Raw genomic sequence first — 21,558 nt, 5'->3', positions numbered from 1 at the left:
CTAGCTACTGGTGTCATGTGCATGTAATTTATGATGCTTGAAAGATATGCTTGCAGATATAGAGCATTTGAGAAAAAAAGAAAAGGATAGCCAGCTCAAAATAAAAACAAATGCATTAAGGCAGAAAGACATATCCATAAATAGTGGCTCAGTGTTTCCTCAACTGCAGATGGTGAGATTGAATGGCCATTTTTCAGAATATGTTACTGGTATATTACAACGCAAGACAAGCGACCATCAGGTTTGAAACCAAAATCGTCATAGCTCTTGGAACATACATGAACACTAAACACATTGTGGAGTGAACAAACTTCAAAGGACCACCGACACCTCCGGCCGGACAAGGTGCGTCCATAATTTGTAAAACCACTTCAAATGACTTCTACTGACCGCATTTTACAAAGATTCCACCGCATATAGCTATATTTTACATTTTAAGACTTGCGCTGAATATTCATGAAGTCTTGTTTTCGAATTGATGCTGATGCCAGAAGTGACGTCGCCGAGGGAATGCCCCTGACCGAGAAAGCGATACGCAATGCATTTTGGGTGCTTTTTTTCGTCTGAAAACACTGTGTTGATCACGAAATGAGAAGGAAAACTACATAAATAATGCAATGGTGAATCGTTGTGTGGAAGCCAATTGCGGTAACACGCATAAAGAAGGTGTAAGCTTACACAAATTCCCAGCAGACAAATCAGCCCATTTCCAACGGAGCAGAGCAGTCGAGCACCAGCGGAGGCGAATGAGGAAGTTAACCGGCGCTTGGATAGCGGAAGTTTGATGCATGTTTTCTCATTTAGTCACACTGCATGCTAACTGTGAGCTCACCTGGTGAAAGAGAGCAATTGCCATATTAGTGGAGCAAACCGATCCACTACACAAATTCCCAGCGGACAAACCAGCCATTTCCGACGGACCAGGGCCAAAGGACAACAAGGAGCTAACCGGAGTTAGCGATGGATAACTCCTCTCGAGGCTGATCATCCAGCTCGTAAATTATTTTTTTGAACGTATATAAGTAAAATTGAGCTCTTCCGATCCAAAGATGATTACATTCTTCAGAACGGGGACCGAGCTCTTTGGTATAGCCGAAAAGACGCTTCGATGACAGTCAAACCTGGTATGTATTGTAATGCCCCTCAGTGTGACATGCACAACACAAGCACTGGACGTTTCTTTGAATCGAACAGGAATGCTTTTCTTGACCCCGTTATTAAATTCTAAACAACTGGATGAGTAACAAGAAATTATATTTTTCCGAATTTGAACTTTCTGAAGCCATTATTTTGATTATGGAGCAGCTCATTAGCAGTTTTGGACAACTTTAAGTCATTTTTATCTGTGTTTTCCGTTTGACAAAAATATCAGCTTGCATGTTTTGGGTATTTTAGATGCTATAAAACGTTTTTCTGATGTCAGTTAGGAAACAAAAAAATGGTGTCGGTTGTCCTTTAAGTGACACTAATCATTGTCGTCTCATTTCATAATACTGACCAAGGCCTCATTTACTGCAAATAAATTTAAGAGACGGTCAAACAGGTTTGGCAGTCAACACTTTAATGTCAAGGCGAGAACAGGATGACCATATACTTGCACAATTCAGATTTTGCCATGCTATAACATTTCAGAAAAAAAATATGTCTGCTGCTGTTTTGGCGCGGAACTTCAAGATACCCTCTCTACCCAAATGTGTGATGCACAGGGAAACCACCCTCAATTTTGTGAGAAGAGCAAGATACTTTGTACAAGTGAAAGCTGAAGGATGCAATGAGTAGATGTTTCTGTTTTGGGTCAGCAGAGTTTATTTCTCCAAAGATGAAGGCTGACACCTACAACATTGCAGAGCCACAACACATAAACCTCTTTTGGAAAGCCAATCATTGTTAAAGTTGCTGTCTGAGAGACGTGCCTCGGTGAGTTCTGCATTTTGTCCGAGTGACCAGGTGTTGTGGTCAACAGTTATGCAAATTTCTTCAAGACGGTGTCAGTACATGGAAAATACCATTTTGTGTGATCAGGTCACAGGGTGTGTAAAATTGTTAAGTACATCGTGTTCAGTGTATTCCAAGAAATGTATCAACTTTTGCTGATGGAAAAGGGAAGTGACTTTTTTGTATTTTTGTGTCTTGAGTGGATGACTAATTGGGACATGGCATATGGTGAACTCTGTACCCGGATGCTTAAAAAAATAGTGTCGACAAGCAGAATTGCCGCCAAGATTAATGTATTCCTGCAACTCCAGGGCTTACCTGGAGGCATCGTTCAGGGATGTGCAAGTAAATCAGAGTGTGGTGGAGTGGCATGCACATTTGGTTGTCAAAGAAGTACACAGGGAAACTCAGGTTTACTTTGACATTTCAATTCACAGCGGATACTTCCATTTGTGCTGACGACACGGCAGCAGCTTATGCCGAGCAGCCGTTTAATTTGCGGGCCAATACTGAACGTTACCTGAAAGGCAAGTTAAGGTTACCCACTAACTCCTTGTTGGTTTGAAACAACCCTGCCAATTATTGGCTCTTCTTCTGAATTATTCCATTTTTAAAGAAACCAATTTGTGTCTTTCTTCGCATATCACGTCAGTGGCTTCACAGATGCCGACTGCCTTTGATGTTTATTGGCATCAATTGATCGATGGGCCGAGTTTTTGCGCTCGTAATTCAGATGCTGACATTTTCTTTTAATGATGCGTCAACTGCCTGCAACAATAAGCGGAGTGATCGATAAAGACACTGATGTTTGCCAATCACATCAGTCAAGAGTGGAATTAGGAAGAGTGCATGGTCGCAAACACAAGCACAACTTAAAACCAACAAGGTGAACAATGATTAACTCTGCCAACAAGGCTTTCTTGTCACCACTGAGCAGATTATGTGAAAGCTACTTAGCTTTGTTAAAGGTGGACAAAGAATAAGGAAGGAATGACCGTGAATTCAAATAAGAAGAAGAAGTGGTTAAGAAGCCAGATAAAGGTGCATTTCAAGCAATACTTTTTTTTTTCACAAGTTCGTCTGACAGGTGTCAGATAATACAGAACAAGTAAGGTATGTGTCATTGTGCTCACTAAAATTCTCACTGTTTGGCCTTGGTGGAGGTATGCGCTTTCGTAAAATCTGTGAAGACTGTGGCTGATTGAACGCATGAGGCAGAAGAAGACATGCGTCAAAAGAACTTTTTTGGGTGGTGATGGTAGTTGGGCTTTGTTCACTTCTGAAAATGCAATCATGGAAAAACAAAACAATAAATAGAACCAAGATCCTCAAGCAAATAACGTAGGAGAACAAAGATCTCTCATATTAGCTTATTGAGAGACATTTTATCAAAGACAGCAAACAACATTCAGGAGTTTCTCCAAAGGACAGCTATGGTGTATGTTTATGATAACTTTGTCACTTGACTGACCATGAGTGTCTTCCATCTCACCTATTCATTCAACACACTTGCAACCCCAACTGACCAAGCACTGGAAATACAGTAAAGTCTCGTTATATCGATATTCAAGGGAGTCCGAAAAAATATCGATATAACCGGGACTATCGATATATCCGACCCTGTTTGCATGTAATTTTCTCAGTGCGTGCATAGAAATAGTATCGATATAACCGGGACTATCGATATATCCGATATCGATATAACGAGACTTTACTGTAGTACCTGGTTTCGCCAATGGAAAAGTGAACAGATACCATGCAAAAGAGAAAATGATTGACACGCACCACACTTCGTGTTAGTTTTGACATTAAATGACATACGGTCGCATGGTAAATATATTTGAACAAAGAAAAAGACGTTGGACAATGAATCTTAACGACTGCAATTAATTTCCTTTCCGCCTGAAGTGGCCCCCTTGGTTCCATGACATTACTTCACCGTCATTAGCTTATCCTGCAGAATCAGTCATTTCGTATGGAGGCAATGTCACCGGCTGCCATTAACCCTACAGATGTAAAGAGTGTACATCTGGTGGGCCACCAAGGCAGCGATTCTCTCTCTCACAACATTTGAAGGATATGCCCGAGGAAGGAAAAAAAATCCAATAGGCGACACTGAGTGCCACCACGTCGCATCTCTTATTTAAACTGATAAAGGTAATGCTTATACTTCAGGTGGATGAATAAAATCATGAAGCGTGTTCAGTCAGCTTCTTTGACAGAATGCACCGTTCCTGCCGCTTTGAGGTAATGTGGTATTTATGTTTGCTGAGGCATAACGGTAGTTGAGAGAACGTAAAAAGCAGTCATCAGAAAAGCTCTACAAAGGCCACTTTGTTCTTTCTTCTCCCGCCTTTGCGCAGCCTCTTTTGAGACAGGGAAGATGATCATGATCATTCAGTTGTTCATTACATTCATGTTCATCCGAATGTTAACGGCGTAGCAGGCAGAAGAATTCATGACAAGTCGTCTTCACACCATGCACGTTATCAAGCTCTTCGGTTTGTTTGTCAAAAGCAGATCCATAAATGGGGTGTAAGCTGGCTGGGATGGTATTTGAGCCCCAAGCCCTTCTTCCTGGACAGATTCCAGGTTCCAGCAGGAAAACAAACAGACGTGTTGACAAGAGGCCAGAGTTCAGCAGCACACAGCCCCCATTGAGGCGTCGACGACAAGTCCCTTCGACAAGGCCGCGTCGGCAATCGCATTCCCATCTGGCATCCAGAGGTGCAGATTCCTAATGTGGTAGCGAAAACTGATACGTGGGTATGACGTCAAGTCAGGCCAAGAGGTCCCCCACACCCTGTTTTCACCAGGCAGGCTTAGCTTGGTTTATTGAGGACTGATAATTGCAGCTATAATCAGACAGATGTAAAGTCAGTTCTCTGTTCTTAGCCTAAAACGGGTAGCATTGAAAATTGGATTTTTGATCCCCATTCTACAGCAAAATTTCACACAGCTACTGACTGTCACGCTCAGGTGGTAACACCATGAAGTAATTTTGCCACTTGGCTGCGTTAAAGCTAGATTCAATTTACCAGGTTATTATCACTATGAAACAATTTAAAAATAGTTTTATATTCCTTCAAACTAAAAAAAATAATAAAGCAAAAAAAGGACAATCGAAAGTGACATTTTCAGTGTATAAATATGTATAATAAATATGTATAATAAATATGTGTTCCAGTTCCCGTTACTTTTACAATTCAAACTATGCTGCAAAATGTTATGCCCTTCACTGCTTCCTGGAACGATGTCTTTCCCTCCGAATGATAAGTGTGTGCTGCAATGAAGTCAATGTGGGTCAAGGTGTTTCTTCACGATGCAGGCTTGGCTCAGCTCTGTGGGGACGAATAATTGTGGCCATCGACGGTCTGATGCAAAGTCACCCATGTGGCCTCTCAGCAATTCAAAAATCGATCAACATGAAATGACCTGCTTTTTTGTCCGTTTTGGCTGCAGATCAAATTTATCAGTCATTCGTTTTAAAAACATGTTTTTTTGGGGGGGGGGGTGTCATCCTCATTCTTATTCATTCACAATGAGACATTCATCATAATATATTCTTGGTACGGCCATTCCATTGTCAAAAACCTTCATCTTATTCCATTCAACTTCAAAGTTGCCAAAAATTCCCTCCCAAAAAATTCCTTACTATTTCCAATGACAATTTCAACAAAACACACATGATCGTTTCCTTTGGAAATTGTAATCATTCAGCACAATTAACTCACCAATTTTCAATGCATCAAAATATGCTTTTTCCATTGGAAATCCTCACCATTCATTTTCACTCCACATCATTTAAAATCTTTTCATTTAATTCAGCAGCATTCCACATCCCTATTCTTTCATTAAGCACTACATGATTCACACAATTCATCCACAAATGTCCAATGTCTAGCTCAACATTAAAATCGTTTTTAAAAATCCAATATTTGATGGATTGAAAAAATTCAACCAAGTTATGCATGCATTGTGCATACAATAATTAACACTGACTATAGAAATATAGCACAAAGAGACGAAATTACAGAAACACATACAAACATTTCCACTCTCTGATGCTGCCATGGCAACCGAATTTGATGTAAAGCAGGTGAGGAAACGCTGTGTCACAGATCTCAACAATATTTCTCAGACATATTCCTGGCATCCACGGCAGGGTTCAGGAGGCCAGTGACGAAAATGGTTTAAGGTAAGGTCAGGCGATTAAGGAATGTGATAGTGACCGAGCCTCAGATGGGAATATTCCCTTGCTTGCCTCATTGAAATCAAGAAGATTTTAGTGGCGATGCAATCACCCTGGGAGAGAGTCTTCATCACAAGGTCAATTTGCCAGTTCTGATTGAATTCCTGACACACCCAACTCTCCCCTCTTTATTTACTTTTGCTTTAAGGCACCAGCATTAAACTCAAAGTCCAGGGGCCAGCTCTGGCCCGCCACACCATTTTATGTGGACCACCAAAGTACCGTACAACATGTGTGTCAACTTTTATGATCATTCTGTACGGAAATATCAAATTCTCAGATGTGGCAAATAACATTTTGTATTGCGACAATTTTCTGACCTTGTTTACACTCACTTAAACAATAAGTGAGTAAGTCTGTGTAAGCTCTCAGTCGTAAACGAGTGGTCCATCGATGAAAAGGTTTCTTCAGCCGTCATCTGTACTTCTTTGAAGGTGTCGGACGTTTCGAGAAACTTCGTCAGAAAACTAAAGTCTTACTGGTAATCATCTATGTGTACATTTTAGCAAAAGAACATAGATGGTTTGAAAGTGGAGTAAAACAAGCGATTTTCATAAAACAACTAAATCCTTCATTAAACCGGTTTGGTGGGGTGAGGTTCAATTTGGATCGTTCATACAATGCTTAGGCAACATAGGATTAGTAATACTGATGAGGTGATATCGGTTGAAGTGGGGCAATCAGGCCGGTCGTTAGTCAGAACGACAGGAACTATCAGTGGCGCAGCTGCAGGGATTAGTCCTCTGCTCCCCCCAACCTGAGAGCAGGGACCTGTCATAGCAGAGTCCGGCACCGCCATGTCTGGACAGTAGGGATATATATATATAGAGCCTAAACTACCAGTAAGACTTTAGTTTGCTGACGAAGTTTCTTGGATAAGAAGTGAAACGTCCGACGCCTACAAAGAAGTACAGATTACGGCTGAAGAAACCTTTTCATCAATAAGTGAGTAAACAACACATATATAATTGAGTGATTTCAAAACTAGTAATCCATCAAATTGGTGTGTTCAATTAAAAATACATACTATGTTATGGTTAAACAATAATTTGGCCCTTCGAGCGAAGACATGAGTTAAAAGGGGCCTGCGACAAAAATGACTTTGAAAGCCCTGATATAGGCAAGGTAAACAGATCATGACGAACTGTCAAAATTAGAGCATTTTCCAACATCTATGGTATCGGTTATACAGTAAAGTCTCGTTATATCGATATCGGATATATCGATAGTCCCGGTTATATCGATACTATTTCTATGCACGCATGGAGAAAATTACATGCAAACAGGGTCGGATATATCGATAGTCCCGGTTATATCGATATTTTTTCGTACTCCCTTGAATATCGATATAACGAGACTTTACTGTATTTAGAGGATTTTCCCTGCTTGATCGGATCGAATAGCAATTGGGGGTTGCCGATCATAATTTCAACTCTGTTCAATACCTATGATCAGACATTCACAAGTGTCCTGCAAACAACTGGTTGGACTGCGTGATTATGACGTTAAACGAAAGGACAGCCAATTCTGATGCCACCGAAAGCTCGTGCAGTTGCCTCCTAAATCATTCACCCCCAAATTAAGAAGTGTTCCCAAACAAAATATCGTCATCACATAGCCTACTTACAGACATCCTCCAACATTTCTTCTTCTATCACTACACTTTTTTAAATTCCTCCCCAATCTGCATCCCCTTTTGTCACCAAGCGCGTGCTGGTGACAGACATCTGCTTTCAGAAGTGGACGCTAACTCATTCACTGTCATTCACAAATGTATTCAGGAATTGGAAATATTTTCCCGAATTTGTTTGGGTTTTGTTTTTTCATACTTGGTCACTGATACAGCGCTGGCCATGGCCTCTGGCAATGTTTTATTTTCTTTTCCACAAGGGGGCAGCATTTCCCTTTTTCCATGTTCATGCTTTGTTCCAGCTTCAGCTGTTGTTAAAGCGCTATATAACCCAATATGTATGTATTGCAATGTATTTTGGACAGCCACCCTCATTTCGAGCTCACATAACTCCAGACCATTATAGCTGTAATTTAGGTATTAACTCTTTTTTTCTGATGAAAAAGAGAGAGTATGAGGTTTCTAACGCTGTATTGAATGTTTATGTAGTCCTAAAACTCAATATTCTATGGGTCCTGCAATTTAAGTGACAATGACAAAAACCCTGGCACTGGAGTGGACACATTTTTGCACATGTCTGGCAGTGAATGAGTGAATGATTATTGGTGAAAGTAAGGTCCGTGTGTAGTGTTGATCATCATGAATGCACCATGTTATAAAGGTAGTATGAACACTCATGCCCATTTTTTCCTTCCATATGGTTGGGCTGTCTCACATTTGAAATATCAGTTAAGATGTTAAAAATGGGGAAATGTGTTTCCTTCCTGAGTCTTACAAGGCTTCAAGCTGACAATTGCATTTTCAGTTTTGTCCCCCCCGAAAAGATTTTCCAAAGGACATTTCAGACATAGGGAGGCAGAAGGCCTTTCAAGGTTATGTCCACAGTATCAGTGTAGAGTCACAAGGAAATCATGCAAAACAAACCAAAAAGGCAAGGATAGAGGAAAAGTGAACCACACTATTGGGGGACAACTACATTAATGATCAGGATGATTCCTGCAGGTTTCCACAAATATTGCATATAGGACAATGTAGCTTTATTAGTTGGGCTATCCATGAATAATATACAGTAAAGTCTCGTTATATCGATATTCAAGGGAGTCCGAAAAAATATCGATATAACCGGGACTATCGATATATCCGACCCTGTTTGCATGTAATTTTCTCCGTGCGTGCATAGAAATAGTATCGAAATAACCGGGACTATCGATATATCCGATATCGATATAACGAGACTTTACTGTAATAATAATATAAATAACTCAAGCTCATATTGGTAGGATTCACCAATGAATCATTCTGGAGCTCATATAAAAGTCCATCGTTTACCCTGGAGTCAACTCAAAATGTGGCTGTTGATTCTTGAGGGATTCAAATGACTGTGCAGACTATATATATATATATATATATATATATATATATATATATATATATATATATATATATATATATGTACAGTAAAGTCTCGTTATATCGATATCGGATATATCGATAGTCCCGGTTATATCGATACTATTTCTATGCACGCACGGAGAAAATTACATGCAAACAGGGTCGGATATATCGATAGTCCCGGTTATATCGATATTTTTTCGAACTCCCTTGAATATCGATATAACGAGACTTTACTGTATATATATATATATTCTCTTAAAATCAAACGTGTGCTTTATTCAATAAAGTAAACCTTTGAACAAAGATTTCGAAATCGGAATAAATACCTTTTTGTTCGTTTTGGAAATTTCGGAAATCAATCAAAAACCTGTTCGGTTTGGGCTTTCGGAAGACAACCTGACACGACAACCAAGTACAATGCTGTAAATTTATGCCGTAAATGATTTCTTGGCTTTATCAAATGGCAAGTTTCTTTGAGGTCTTGGAAATGGATACAAAACAACAACAAAAACAACAACAATCAATTTCCCTTTGACAACTTCCAAATCCACTGTGTGCTTTCATCACGGGTGATTCATGCGGGGTTGTTTATTTTTCAACTCCCACTGCTTTATCGTTTTTCTCATTTCATCTGATCAAACAGTGGGACTGTAAAAGACAACCGGGCCAACTCGGCTTGTGTATCACCCTGTTAGTGGTTGTTTTTCCATGTCTCTTGAACAGGTTGTATTTGTTCCATTTTGTTGTATGCTATGGTATAGGGTTTAGTGTCTGAAACAATGTTTGCCCGGATGCCCGGGGGCGTGCAACTTTTACGTCGGGCGTACAACTTACAGAACGTCTCCGCCAGGGTGGCCAATAACTTGTTTTTTATTTATATATATATATATATATATATTTCTCTTAAAATCAAATGTGTGCTTTATTCAATAAAGTAAACGTTTGAACAAAGATTTCGAAATCGGAATAAATACATTTTTGTTCGTTTTGGAAATTTCAGAATTTTGGTTTGTTTGTTAATTTGCATACTCGGCACGGCAGCCAATCAGAAGCTTGCTTTCTGCTTCCGTACTTTCCCGAGTGGTATAGGAGATGCAGTGACGTCATTTGTTATGATCACGTGACAGCCGCTAACTTCCAGGAGGCCGATAGCCAAGTAATTTCAACAGGTGTCAGCGAGTGTGATCATTGTTTTGTAAGCTTAGGCCTTTCATTTTTGGTTTTGATTAATGAAAGTCTTCGCGTTTTAGTGCGATGGTGATATCGTGTGTGATTGTTGGCTGTACGAACCGTTTTGTGAAAGGATCCGGGTTAAAATTTCACCAAATACGGATCGCTGAAGGAAGAAAACAAACCGGTTCGTTTGGCAATTTGCATACTTGGCACAGAAGCCAATCAGAAGGGCGGTTTGTGCTTCGGACTTTCCCGTGCGTTATAAGGACGTGCATTTGCATATCATTTTCCAAAGTAGACGCACAGAACCTCAACCACAGAAGAAAGAATCAAAAGAAGCTAACAAAATTTATGACGCTACAAAACGTAAATGTAAATTATCCTGTGACTGTAAAATGTACTTGACAGTTTTTAAATGTGCTATAATAATAATAATAATAATAATAATTATTATTATTATTATTATTATTATTATTAGTAGTAGTAGTAGTAGTAGTAGTAGTAGTAGTAGTAGTAGTAGTAGTAAAAAACAAAAACAATAGAACACAGCACATAACAATAAAACCATAAGTAAAATGATAAATAATAAAATAGAGAGAATTAGACATTGAAAGCAATTTTAAACAAATGGGTTTTGAGATGAGCCTTGAAAATAGGGAGGGAGTCAATATTACGGATGTTGGGTGGGAGTGAATTCCAGAGTTTGGGAGCAGAGCGGCTGAAAGCTCTGCATCCCATCGTGGTGAGACGGGCAGAGGGCACATAGAGGTGAAGGGAGGATGAGGATCTGAGGGACCGAGAGGGAACAGAGATTTGAAGCAGGTCAGAAAGATAGGGAGGAGCAAGGTTATGGATGGCTTTGAAAGTAAACAGAAGTATTTTGAATTCGATACGATGTTTAACCGGTAGCCAGTGGAGTTGCTGGAGTACAGGGGTGATGTGGTGAAAGGAGGGTGTTTTGGTGATGATCCGGGCTGAAGAATTTTGGACGAGTTGGAGTTTATGGATAAATTTCTGATTGACACCGAAGAGGAGTGCGTTGCAATAATCGATGCGGGAGGTGACAAGACTGTGGATAAGGATAGCAGCGGAGTGAGGGGTGAGCGAGGGACGGAGACGGTTAATATTACGGAGGTGGAAATAAGCAGACCGAGTAATGTTATTAATATGGGAGTGAAAGGAAAGTGAGCTATCGAGGATGACACCCAGACTCTTGACCTGAGGGGAGGGGGACACGGTAGAACTGTCAATGGTGAGGGAGAAACTGTTAGTTTTGTGGAGTCCAAAGATGTCCAAGATGTCCAAAAAGTCCTAAAAGTCCAAGATGGCGCTCGAGTAGGCAGCCGTCAGCAAGTGCTGTCATGAGCCTTGCTTTTTTTGTTTTGTTTTTGTCTTGTTTTGTATTTTCGTTTGTCACTTTGTTTTTGTTGGGCGTCGTGTGGAACTGATACGGATTGTCTTTCAGCATTTTTGACCATGACAATCATCAAGGAGGAGACTGTGCTGAGCGGTTGCGCCTTTTCGGCAGCATGAATATGCCAGTACTGTTTTTGAATGGGAGGAATGAGCCATTCGACTGCCATCGCTGGACACCAAAGGGGCCATTGTGCTTTTTTTGCACCTGTAATGGGCAGCATCTTCACAGCCCAGCTTTGTTCAGCGAAAAGGTCGGTGCTGTTGGACAGTCTGCGGCTGGATGGATGCATGGCTTGAGGAGCCCGCGATAAGAAGAAAGGAGCGTCAGCGCAGAGCGCCGATGTGTATGTGGGACTGTTGCGGCTCGGAATTGAAGCAGATTTATGTGGGACAGGAGATGTGAGACAATCTCTTTTCGTCAATGGATGCTGCAGCTGCGTGTTTGCTTTCAACATTTAGCTTGTAGTCGACGTGCACGTTCCACCATGATGTCCCTGATCCACTGGTGGAAAGACGCTTTGATCGTCTCCTCTTTCATCTCGAACTGCGTCATGTCATCACAAAGAGGGTACAGCAAGTCCTGAAGAATGAATGACTCTCTGTGTCTTTGTTTTGTCATGTTGTCTTTGTGTTGTCATATTATTTGTTATTTAGTTTTTTTGTTATTCTTTTGACTTCAAAACGGCGCCACGAGAGTGGCTGCCTTTCCAGCAGCTCATGTATTTCTTTTTTCTACTTTCATTCCTTGCATCACTTTGCTGCTGTGAAATGTACATTTTTCCACTGTGTGACTAATAAAGGCAAATCCAATACAATCCAAAAGCATCGAGGAAAGAGGAGTTCACGTGGCTTGTAGCAGATGATGCACCACAAACATTGCATTGTGCAGCATGAAAAGGGTACGAAAAGGGTACGGACAAACGACAACTGGACAAAATCATCAGCAAGGGATAGTTACAATAAATTAAGCAAGGGAGCATTTGTGGTAGGTACATCCTTAATAAAAAAAATCCTTCATAATTTGCAACAATGTTTTTTTTTTTTTTTGCGATTAGTCATCTTATTGTGAAAAATGGGGCAGGCAACTTTTCAGAGTTGTCTGCCCTGGCGTCCGGTAACTTTTTGTCATGTGTTTCAGATACTGTATAAAGACATTATTGCTACCATGATTCTGATTGTAATCTCTAAGAGCAGAAGAATGTATGCTAGTTGGTTTTGGGGGGATTAAAATGACTATGTAGGCAACTTTATAGCTTCATCCAGATAGTAAATTAATTTGGGATATATGAGGTGTTTTGGAAATTAAAACTAAACTGTCCCCCTGGATAATAGGAAATAAACACATTCAAGAACAAAGCCATTACCTTCAACGGGATCCGGTGGTGTGAAGTCGAGATCGTAGCGTAGGATGTAAAAGTTATTCCAAACATACAGCTGATTGTCCCTAGGGTTGTAATCCACGGCTGTGATGTACTGGTACTGGTTGGGGAAATCGATGTCCGTGTACTCGCCTTGGTTCAACTTGGTGTTGTAAATATAGTCGATCTGGCTTCCTCTACCCTCACCCTCGCTCTCTTCGTAGGTGGAGCGCACCACGTGGAGCACGCCACACACCATGAAGGCATTGGAAGCCGAGCGCTTATCGTAAGCCGTGTCCCATGTGGCCTCAAAGCGCAGTGTGTATGGGTTGAGCTGGCTCACCACAATGCGCCCGTTGTTCTGCTCTGTGGCGTAGATGACCCACAGGCCCCTTTCATCTACCGCCAAGTCGATGTCTGTCTTGCCGCCCCAGCGGTATGGCGAAGTGTCATGGTAGTTGGCGTTGTTGACAATAGCCTCACCGCTTTTGATCCGTGTGCGCAGATCAAACTTGACAATATTTCGTGTGCGCTCTTTGTTGAAGAAGATGGCACCGTCGTAAGCCACAAAGCCAGTACCGTCCACCCGGTGTGGCAATTTGTATGTGGTGGTCTGCCGATTGTTTTGGAAGTCCTCCAGAGAGGCATACTCGATGAGAGTGTCTGTGCGGTACGGCGTCCAGGGCATGAAGAAGACCTTGTCACCGGCTTGCAGTGGGTCTTTGCACCAGGACCCCGCTTGCTGCTCCGCCTCATACAGGAAAGAGGTATCACCGACGCCCTTCAGGGTCCCAGGACATATGAAGACTAGCGAAACAGAGAAGAAGAAAGTCATGCTTGTGAAAATCATGAATCAGTCAGATCATTTTCTCACTGTATACTGAAAACTGGGACTTTGGAGAGATGTTGACACATCGAAACAGAACAAAACACCATGGAAAAACTCAGGATTCCTGCGAATTTAAGACTGATCCAACGAAGAATGGCATTCTTTCTATAAGATCCGATAATAGCCCCTTTCAAACTGGCCTGAATCACTTAGCATGTGATGCAAAATGTGAAGCTTTTTTTGGTCCTATACTAAATGTGGGTGCTGCATGATAGCATTTTTTTTTCTCTGGCTTGTCCTTGAAAAAGTGGCTTGGAGGCCACGTTTTTGAGAAATATTGCCCTTAGACAAAAAATGTGGTGGCCATATATACCACAACTAGACATGATACATGAAAAAAGGTGTCTGAAATTGAATAGGATGTCTGCAATTTTATTTCAAACAACCTATCTCGCACAGATTCAAGGGCTCCAACCATGGAATTTGCCCAAATGAGCCCCGATCAATTGGCTGGTGACCAGTTCCAGGTATAGTCGGCCTCTCGACCAAAGACAGAGGAAAATCCCCAGTATGCCCGTGACCCACGCGACAATATGCAGAGCAGGAAATGGATCAATGGCACCCAGATCATCCCAGACGTCCAGGACATCCAAGACAGATGCTTGAAGCACAATTTTAAAGCTTTTTTTTTACATTCATTTATTTCATTATTTTTTAAATGACTTCAAAGGACAACCAACACCTCCGGACAAGTTGCGTCCATAATTTGTAAAATCACTTCAAATGACTTCTACTGAGCGCATTTTACAAAGATTCCACCGCATATAGCTATATTTTACGTTTTAAGACTCGCGCTAAATATTCACTAAGTTTTGTTTTCGAGTTGATGACGATGCCCTAAGTGACGTCACGGAGGGAACGCCCCTGACCGAAAAAGCAACACACAATGCATTTTGGGTACTTTTTTTCATCTGAAAACTCCGTGTTGATCGCGAAATTAGGAGGAAAACTAAATAAATATAACGCGATGGTAAATCGTTGTGTGTCGCAGCCAATTGCGGTAACACGCATAAAGAAGGTGTAAGTTTACACAAATTGCCAGCGGACAAATCAGCCCATTTCCAACGGAGCTTGTGCGCCATCTTGTGCATTTTCTGGGCGCAACATTGGATTCTAGACGGCGCAAATTGATACGGAAGGACTCCTTTAATTGATTGCAAACATTTATGCTTTCCTCTTCAGAACCATTTGAATCATATTCATAACTGGATGAGTAACAAGGAAGCATCTTCTGCGAATCTGAACTCTCTGAAGCCATTGTTTTGATTCTGGAGAAGGCAGTTTGTGAAGGAGGATCCTGACGTGACGTCACAAACAAGGGGGCAGGACTGTCTGAATCTCCGCAGTTCCGTGCTCATTTTGTGGCAGTTTTGGGAAGTCATTTTTATTGGTGTCTTGCATTTGACTAAAAATATCAGCCTGCGTGTTTTTTGGTATTTCAGATGCTATAAAACGTTTTTCTGATGTCAGCTAGGAAACAAAAAAAAATGGTGTTGGTTGTCCTTTAAGGAGGTTGCACCTATTGGAATGTTGGCAGAGCACAACCTAAAAATAAGCAGAAGGAAAATAGTTCAGATTTCAATACAATTAGTTTTCATTTGACTAGTTCGACTCTGAATTGTTAAATCCAAAATACAGTGATACCTCGGTTCTCGACCATAATTCGTTCCAGGACCCTGTTTGAAAAGGGATTTGTTCGAACACTGAAACCATCTCTTTGCTCCTGTCACTTGCGAGTTGACAGCGGGGGGACGAGGCTGCCTCTCCTGGCCGCCCTCCACCTGCTGTCAATTCTCTAATCACGGGGCATTTATACGGTTCGCGATCACCTCACCAATGCCGGATGATTGACTCACCTCGCCACCGTACCTGGACTATTCCTTCGATGCGCGAGTGTATCCGCTCCGACGTACTTTCCCTGCGTCCCGTAAATTTATGTCATCATCCGGGATTGCGTAATTTTGCACCCTCGTGTGCCATTTGCTTTTTGCCGTAGTAAGCGGGTCGGATCACCCCCTGCCTTCTTATTCGCTGTGTTTTCTCTTATTTGTGAATAAACATCCTGCTTGGGTAGTACGTCTCTGCCGCCTGCTTTGGGATCCCAAACATTCCACTACGTTCCGACGAGTCAGCTGCCGTCACTCTCGCTTGGAACGTGACAGCTACGGATGACTCAGCTACAGGATGTTCTTTTCTCTTAAAATATCTTTCCAATGACACTTGCTCTCACTCCCACAGCCACATCACTAGATTTCACAGCCTCCTTATTATTTAATATCGTACTGACCGTAGATTCCGCCATGCTGTATTCCCCAGCCAGATCAGACACTCGCACACCTCCTTCATATTTTGCGATTATTTCTTTCTTAAATGCAATAGTTGTACGCACTACTTTTCTTTTGTCACTTTAAGCAGCACTTACTTTCTTTGGAGGCATGATTAGGGGCTAAAACTCTTCGTACACCTATATTAAACGCTAGAGCAAAACGCAGCACGTCCGCAAGCGACAACAGTTGGTCACGGAGAGAGCGATACACTCGTACGCCGCTCAGCACCCTACCTTCGCGTACGCACTCACGCGTCGTATTGTCGTTCGAACACCGATTGGTGTTCGAACTACGAAGCAAGAATATCTCGAATATTTTGTTCGAACTCTGATTTTTTCGAACTGTGAGGCGTTCAAAAACCGAGGTACCACTGTAGTTTTAATTGTTCGTTAGAGCAGGTTTGTTCGCTTGTATTGTTTTCAAAATGTTTTGTTTTTGTTTTTATTAGTTTTAGAATAAGTGTTAGGTGTTCAAATATGTATGCCATATTTTTTTGAGTTCTAGATAAAAGAAAAAGGTCATGAACTATAACAGAGTAAATGACATAGAGCAACACCAAAATAAAATCTATCATGTCAGGCTACATTTTAACCTATTTTCAAAACTGAAAACTAAGTCAACCATTTTGTGTTCTTCCCCGCCTCATTTAGGAGTGAATGAGGAACCAATATATTATGTAAAATCCTGTTGACTTCCGGATTCCAATATACTATCATAAGCCTAACAGGTGCATTGCCAACTGTGAGACTCGATTGTCAAGTTGTGCCCTTGACATCTAATTATCTAAATGAGGGAAGCTGCAAAGACTGTTTCAACATGTACTTGTAATATCTTGCCACCTCTACTTTTGAATCATTAATGCACTCACTAATTTGGTAGGAATGGCTGTGTGAAAGGGGCTAATGTGTGACGTCAATTACCACATGAAAAGCTTGTTTTGCATAAGTTGATGCATGCATGAAGCAAAAATAATAAGTCTTTATGTTTTTGTAAGAAAAAAAAACAGAAAACACATCATCAATAGTAGTGAAGCAAATGAAAATGAAGGTGGGAGGAAAGGAAGAGCAGCAAAGGGTTCACAACATACAACACAAAGCACTGATGGCTGAGCCAGCACATGGCCACGGTCTGGTCTAGCTAAATTCAGTTGTTTGATACGCGAGCCATTCTTGTTCTGCTGTGTCTCAGCCCGCCATCACTTATATACTGCTGGGTGCAGGAGTCAAGCAAACTAAAAAAGAGTTTACATTGCTTGTTCAAAACGATGTGTGTATCTTTATGAGTGCCTTTGCATCTTCCATATTTTTATCAGAGTAAGCGTAGGGCAGGGGTGTCAAACTCACTTTTTGCCGCGAGCCACATTGTAGTTACAGTTTCTTCTCAAGGGCCGTTATGAATTTGATGAAACCATTAGAAGGTTTCGTCTCTTTCACATATTCCATACAGAAAGCTTAACAAAATAATAAATTACTAGTTTTCAAATCTGAAGTCAAGAATAATGACTGTTATTGTGGTGTACATATGACAATTTGAAATATTGGTTCGGACTTGAGCAAGCAACATGGCAATTGACATTGCTTTCAGGGGCCGAATAAAATGATGTGACGGACCAGATGTTGCCACCGGGCCTTGATTTTGACTCTGTGACGTAGGGGGTCCTTAAATATCCAAAGTTGGCAGACGTGTCTGTCAAGACAGGGCTCATTCTATCGTCTCAAGACCAATTCACAAAATTGAAGACAAAATCATCTGTACACTATATTTTCTCAAAGTAACATAAGACAAACAGGATGTGCCCCCACCAGAAGCTGACAAGGCTTACACAGCTTTAATACCCATTCATTGAATTATATTATTTCAAAGATTTGCCAAAACAATCCATTAGGTGTTCTGAAAATTTCTAGCCACATGTAACCTCTCAAAAACAAAAATTTCAAAGATTCATTGGATTCAAAAGCCAGAGACCCTGGAAAAATCAGCACTCAACCATCTGTTTTTGTGAGGGTTTTATGTAGCTTGAAGATCCATTGATTCATGATTGAAAAATTTGGGAGTCCATATGTGTAAACAATCCTCCTATGGCTTGGGAATTTGTCAGTGGGAGGTGAGTGTGGAGGTGCTAGCGGCTGTACTCGACACCAAAGAACAAGAAGACAGGGGAAGGAAGGTAGAAGGAAGTTTGTGGCTGTGGACTGGGCCACTTATTTACCTTTTTGCTCCACTTCTATTCCAGGCGGTGAATAAAAAGAAAGAAAAAGAGTAAAATGGGGAGAGAAAGGTTATGACTCATCTGGCAAGTACAAGAAGAGAATTAGACGCGAAAGGACGCAACCGTGACATGAACTGCGCATGGGCTCCTTTTTAAGGGGAGATGAGCTGAGGAGGCGGGGGAAGAAGAAAAAAAACAAGAAACAACAAGACGTTAGTTAATGAACAGTCATGCACATATTCCCTTCTGTCCTAAACTGCCGATAGAAGCTAAACAATTCAACTATATACACGGCATCTGAAAAAAGCACGGCACTAATGACACAAGCTTTGAAAAAGAAAAATGGGGCCACCAGGGACAACATTATAATAACAGAAAGCTTAGCTGCTGGGCGGAGAAAAGGCTGTGTGAAAAATTGCAGGTTAGACAGCAGAGGAGGTTAGTGGCAGGAGGTTAAAGGGTGGTCTGTTTGAAAGAAAGGGAACGCGCACACGCAGAAAAAAGGAATATTTCTTGCAAGTGTTTACGATTCATCAACGCTAAGCACTTTCACAGGAGTGCACAAGAATGTCGGCTATGCTCTAATAAACTTGTTTCAAACAAGCGCTCAAGAGGGTTTTGCGTTCGTCGTAAACGCAGATGTCAATTAGAACTCAAACAGCAACTGAAGGGAATTCACCAGTTGCATTTAAGTCGAAAGTCCCGCAAAATACAAACGGCATCCGAAATAGATCGTGTCATTTTATTCATAGAGGTTCGGAAATATCTATTATTTTCTCTTCTGAGACAACACAGTTGATATTTGCTTGGTAGTAATGTATTCTTAAAGTAATGGCAAGAATAAAGCAATACAAATCCTGCCAGGGAGAATTTATTTTTCTTTTTCAACATAGCATTCATTAAAAATGTATGTATGTTTTCAGTGAGATATATTGACAGAACAAATACATAATTATAATTACAAAATGTACGAAAAAAATGTGTGCTATGTAGTGTCAGGAAAGGCAAAGTCGACGCCTAATGTTCTTTACATTCTATGTATGTTCTATGTGGTCCCCTCTGGTTGAAACAAGGCTTTCTGTTTTCTGACGCAGAACCATAATTCGTTGCTCCCTGAGCTCTGAGTATCTGCAATTTCATTCATTTTCATTCAGTCGTCAAAAAAAAAGAAATGCCAAAATGGCCCTCGCCTGTGATGGATTAAAAAAAACTGCCTTTTGCTGCTTCACTCCTATTTCACAAATAGATTTTATATATCAGAATCAACGTTTGGATGAATGGAGGCATGGCAATGGAGAGCATATTGTCAAGAAAATGTTTGTGTAGGAGAGCCTTTAACACTGCACGTTAAAGGCCAAACCAGTAACTGAATCCTAAAATGGGGCTGCACACTTTCTAGGCCATCACTTTGAAATAATGTCCTAATTTTGCGGAATAAAAGGATCAAATATTTCATTTAATGTTTTGTTTTTTTAATCATCAATGATTGAAATGATAGTGAGCAGCTCTAAAATTTGAAGAAAAAAATGTGTCACTGGTTCATGGGATTGGCACTGTTATCGAGATAGGCATATTTCACTCATGGATGAATGGTATTGGAATTGGCAGCATAAAACACAGATTTGAATGCCTCTGTTAAATTCCATATGGCAGTAAACAATTTGTAGGAATTCTAGTGAGAATGTCATACTTGTAAAACTAACATGAGTTCACCTATACTTACAGTTCAGTATCTCAACCCACCGGAAAGTAACAGTTTAAATTTAAAATTAAATTACATTAAATATGCCACCAGTTAAACAAGCTGATTGATCCCTCTACCCCCACGATTTAATACATTTTGCCACACGTATCCCTTGGCGTGCCATTGCCAAAAATTACCATAACATTACATCAGTGCTGTGCAGCTTGACACGTTGGCGCCCTGACACACATTAAAACAGCATGCTTTGTGATAAGCATGTAGTGTAAAAAATAAAAATAAAAATCACACACAGCAACAACGACAAAATTCACAGCATCATTCAACGTGGTGGTGATACTTACTATAGGGAACACACTCATACTGGACCTCTAAGTACTTGTAGGTGCCAGGGCATGGATCGGGAAAGACATCGGAGCCAGTGACAACCACACACTGCGTACGATTGTTGCACCTAGAAGGAATAAGACAAGATTGACCACATATGTCATCACCCCAGAGAGCTTAGTAGGCATAGGCGGTGGTTGTGAGCGGCATTAGCTCATCATTAGGGTGGTGTGCAGTACTACCTCCAAATTTTCGTACCCTAAAAGTTGACTAGAATCTGCCAGGATTTTCAGATGGTAACTTTTTGTAAACAAAAGACTTGATCTGATTTAGATTTTGTGTGGGTGGTGCTGAGCATTTGAGTCTTTGGTGATGTTGGGTGAGAAGGGGGAAGCTCTTGCACTAAGCTGGGTAGCCTTCTTTCAAACATTTTTTCCCCCCGAAAGCTTTGTTCCCTAGTGCTGAAAAGTTTTGTGGAAACAAACGATTCCGTGGGGTGATGTTCTCTGAGTCGTGTCTTATATTTGAGTCAATCTGTTTGTTGATGTTCACCGAGAAGGAACACTTGAGTTAGGATTGCTGTGTTACCTTTCCCAATGCCCAGTAGCTAAGGTTTCCGCCTTCCTTTTTTTCTCCTGAAAGTTTTATTCCCGAGCACCACACAGTTTTGCTTTAACAAAACACTCTTTAATTACCTGTAGAGTTTCTGTGACTGCTGTCGTACATTTGACTGAGTCTATGTGTTGGTGTTCAACAAGGAGTAAAGTTTTTGACTGCTGCATAACGTAATAGCTGTTAGCTAGCGCACTTTCTGCCAAACTTTTTATCCGCAGGTTTGGTTCTCTCCAATTGAGGAGTTTTTGTGAACAAAGAACTCTAACTCGAATTTTATGTGACTGCTGTCATGCATTTCAGTCCATCTGTTTGATGGTGATTAACAAGAAA

The 21,558-nt window shown here is 40.9% G+C and overlaps 1 protein-coding gene across 9 annotated transcripts in view; it reads right to left on the bottom strand.

The window, feature by feature from the left end:
* The window catches only part of adgrl2b.1 (adhesion G protein-coupled receptor L2b, tandem duplicate 1), a 137,935-nt gene that overhangs the window by 76,388 nt on the left and 39,989 nt on the right, over positions 1–21,558 (bottom strand). For 7 of the 9 annotated variants that reach the window (XM_089007797.1, XM_089007801.1, XM_089007799.1 and 4 more), the window contains exons 3-5: positions 20,631–20,740; positions 18,585–18,599; positions 13,166–13,966 (exon numbers count right to left, since the gene is read on the bottom strand). In XM_089007797.1, the coding sequence (XP_088863923.1) occupies positions 13,166–13,966; positions 18,585–18,599; positions 20,631–20,740 (926 nt within the window). The remainder of the gene's footprint in view (positions 1–13,165; positions 13,967–18,584; positions 18,600–20,630; positions 20,741–21,558) is intronic. The other 2 variants (XM_089007798.1, XM_089007805.1) reach the window with 1 other exon arrangement.

The sequence above is a fragment of the Hippocampus bargibanti genome, linkage group LG11 (genome assembly GCF_051943395.1).
Source record: "Hippocampus bargibanti isolate YZ-2025 linkage group LG11, ASM5194339v1, whole genome shotgun sequence".
NCBI classification, from domain to species: Eukaryota; Metazoa; Chordata; class Actinopteri; order Syngnathiformes; family Syngnathidae; genus Hippocampus; species Hippocampus bargibanti.
This window is presented reverse-complemented; position numbering and strand designations above follow the sequence as displayed.